Source organism: Penaeus monodon, chromosome 32 (genome assembly GCF_015228065.2).
Source record: "Penaeus monodon isolate SGIC_2016 chromosome 32, NSTDA_Pmon_1, whole genome shotgun sequence".
Taxonomy (NCBI): domain Eukaryota; kingdom Metazoa; phylum Arthropoda; class Malacostraca; order Decapoda; family Penaeidae; genus Penaeus; species Penaeus monodon.
In genome coordinates, this window is record NC_051417.1 from 31142881 (window position 1) to 31143242 (window position 362).

A 362-nucleotide genomic window follows, 5' to 3' on the forward strand; every position below is an offset into this window, starting at 1 on the left:
TGTCTTTTTTCATCCCCATATCTCCTTCACAATTGGAACAAAAAATGTCACGGGCAAAATCTCCTTCATTATTAAAGAATCATCTTACTGAAGTAGAAATCCCCATTCATTAATCCACATCAACGAGGAGATTACAAATCCTTATACTTCTTGGCTGCGTTGTCGATAGATCGGTGGACGGTGTAGGTATGGTCTGGCCCGTAGTTGGAATACCCACTGAAAGGTTTATATGAAAAGAAAGGAGATTTAATTACTTTTGCTGCGGGTCTGGTGGTTGCTCAATAGGCATGTGCGAGAGAGGTGATTTTTTTATGGTGTTATTCATTCGGTTTGTTCTCTTCTTATTTCTACAGTTTATTTAT

The 362-nt window shown here is 38.4% G+C and overlaps 1 protein-coding gene across 1 annotated transcript in view; it reads right to left on the reverse strand.

Moving 5' to 3' along the window:
• Window positions 1-6: 6 nt before the first annotated feature.
• The window catches only part of LOC119593317, a 4374-nt gene continuing 4018 nt past the window's right edge, over window positions 7-362 (reverse strand). Inside the window, exon 3 of the mRNA XM_037942244.1 lies at window positions 7-216. Coding sequence (XP_037798172.1) covers window positions 132-216 — 85 coding nt within the window. The 3' untranslated portion in view covers window positions 7-131. The remainder of the gene's footprint in view (window positions 217-362) is intronic.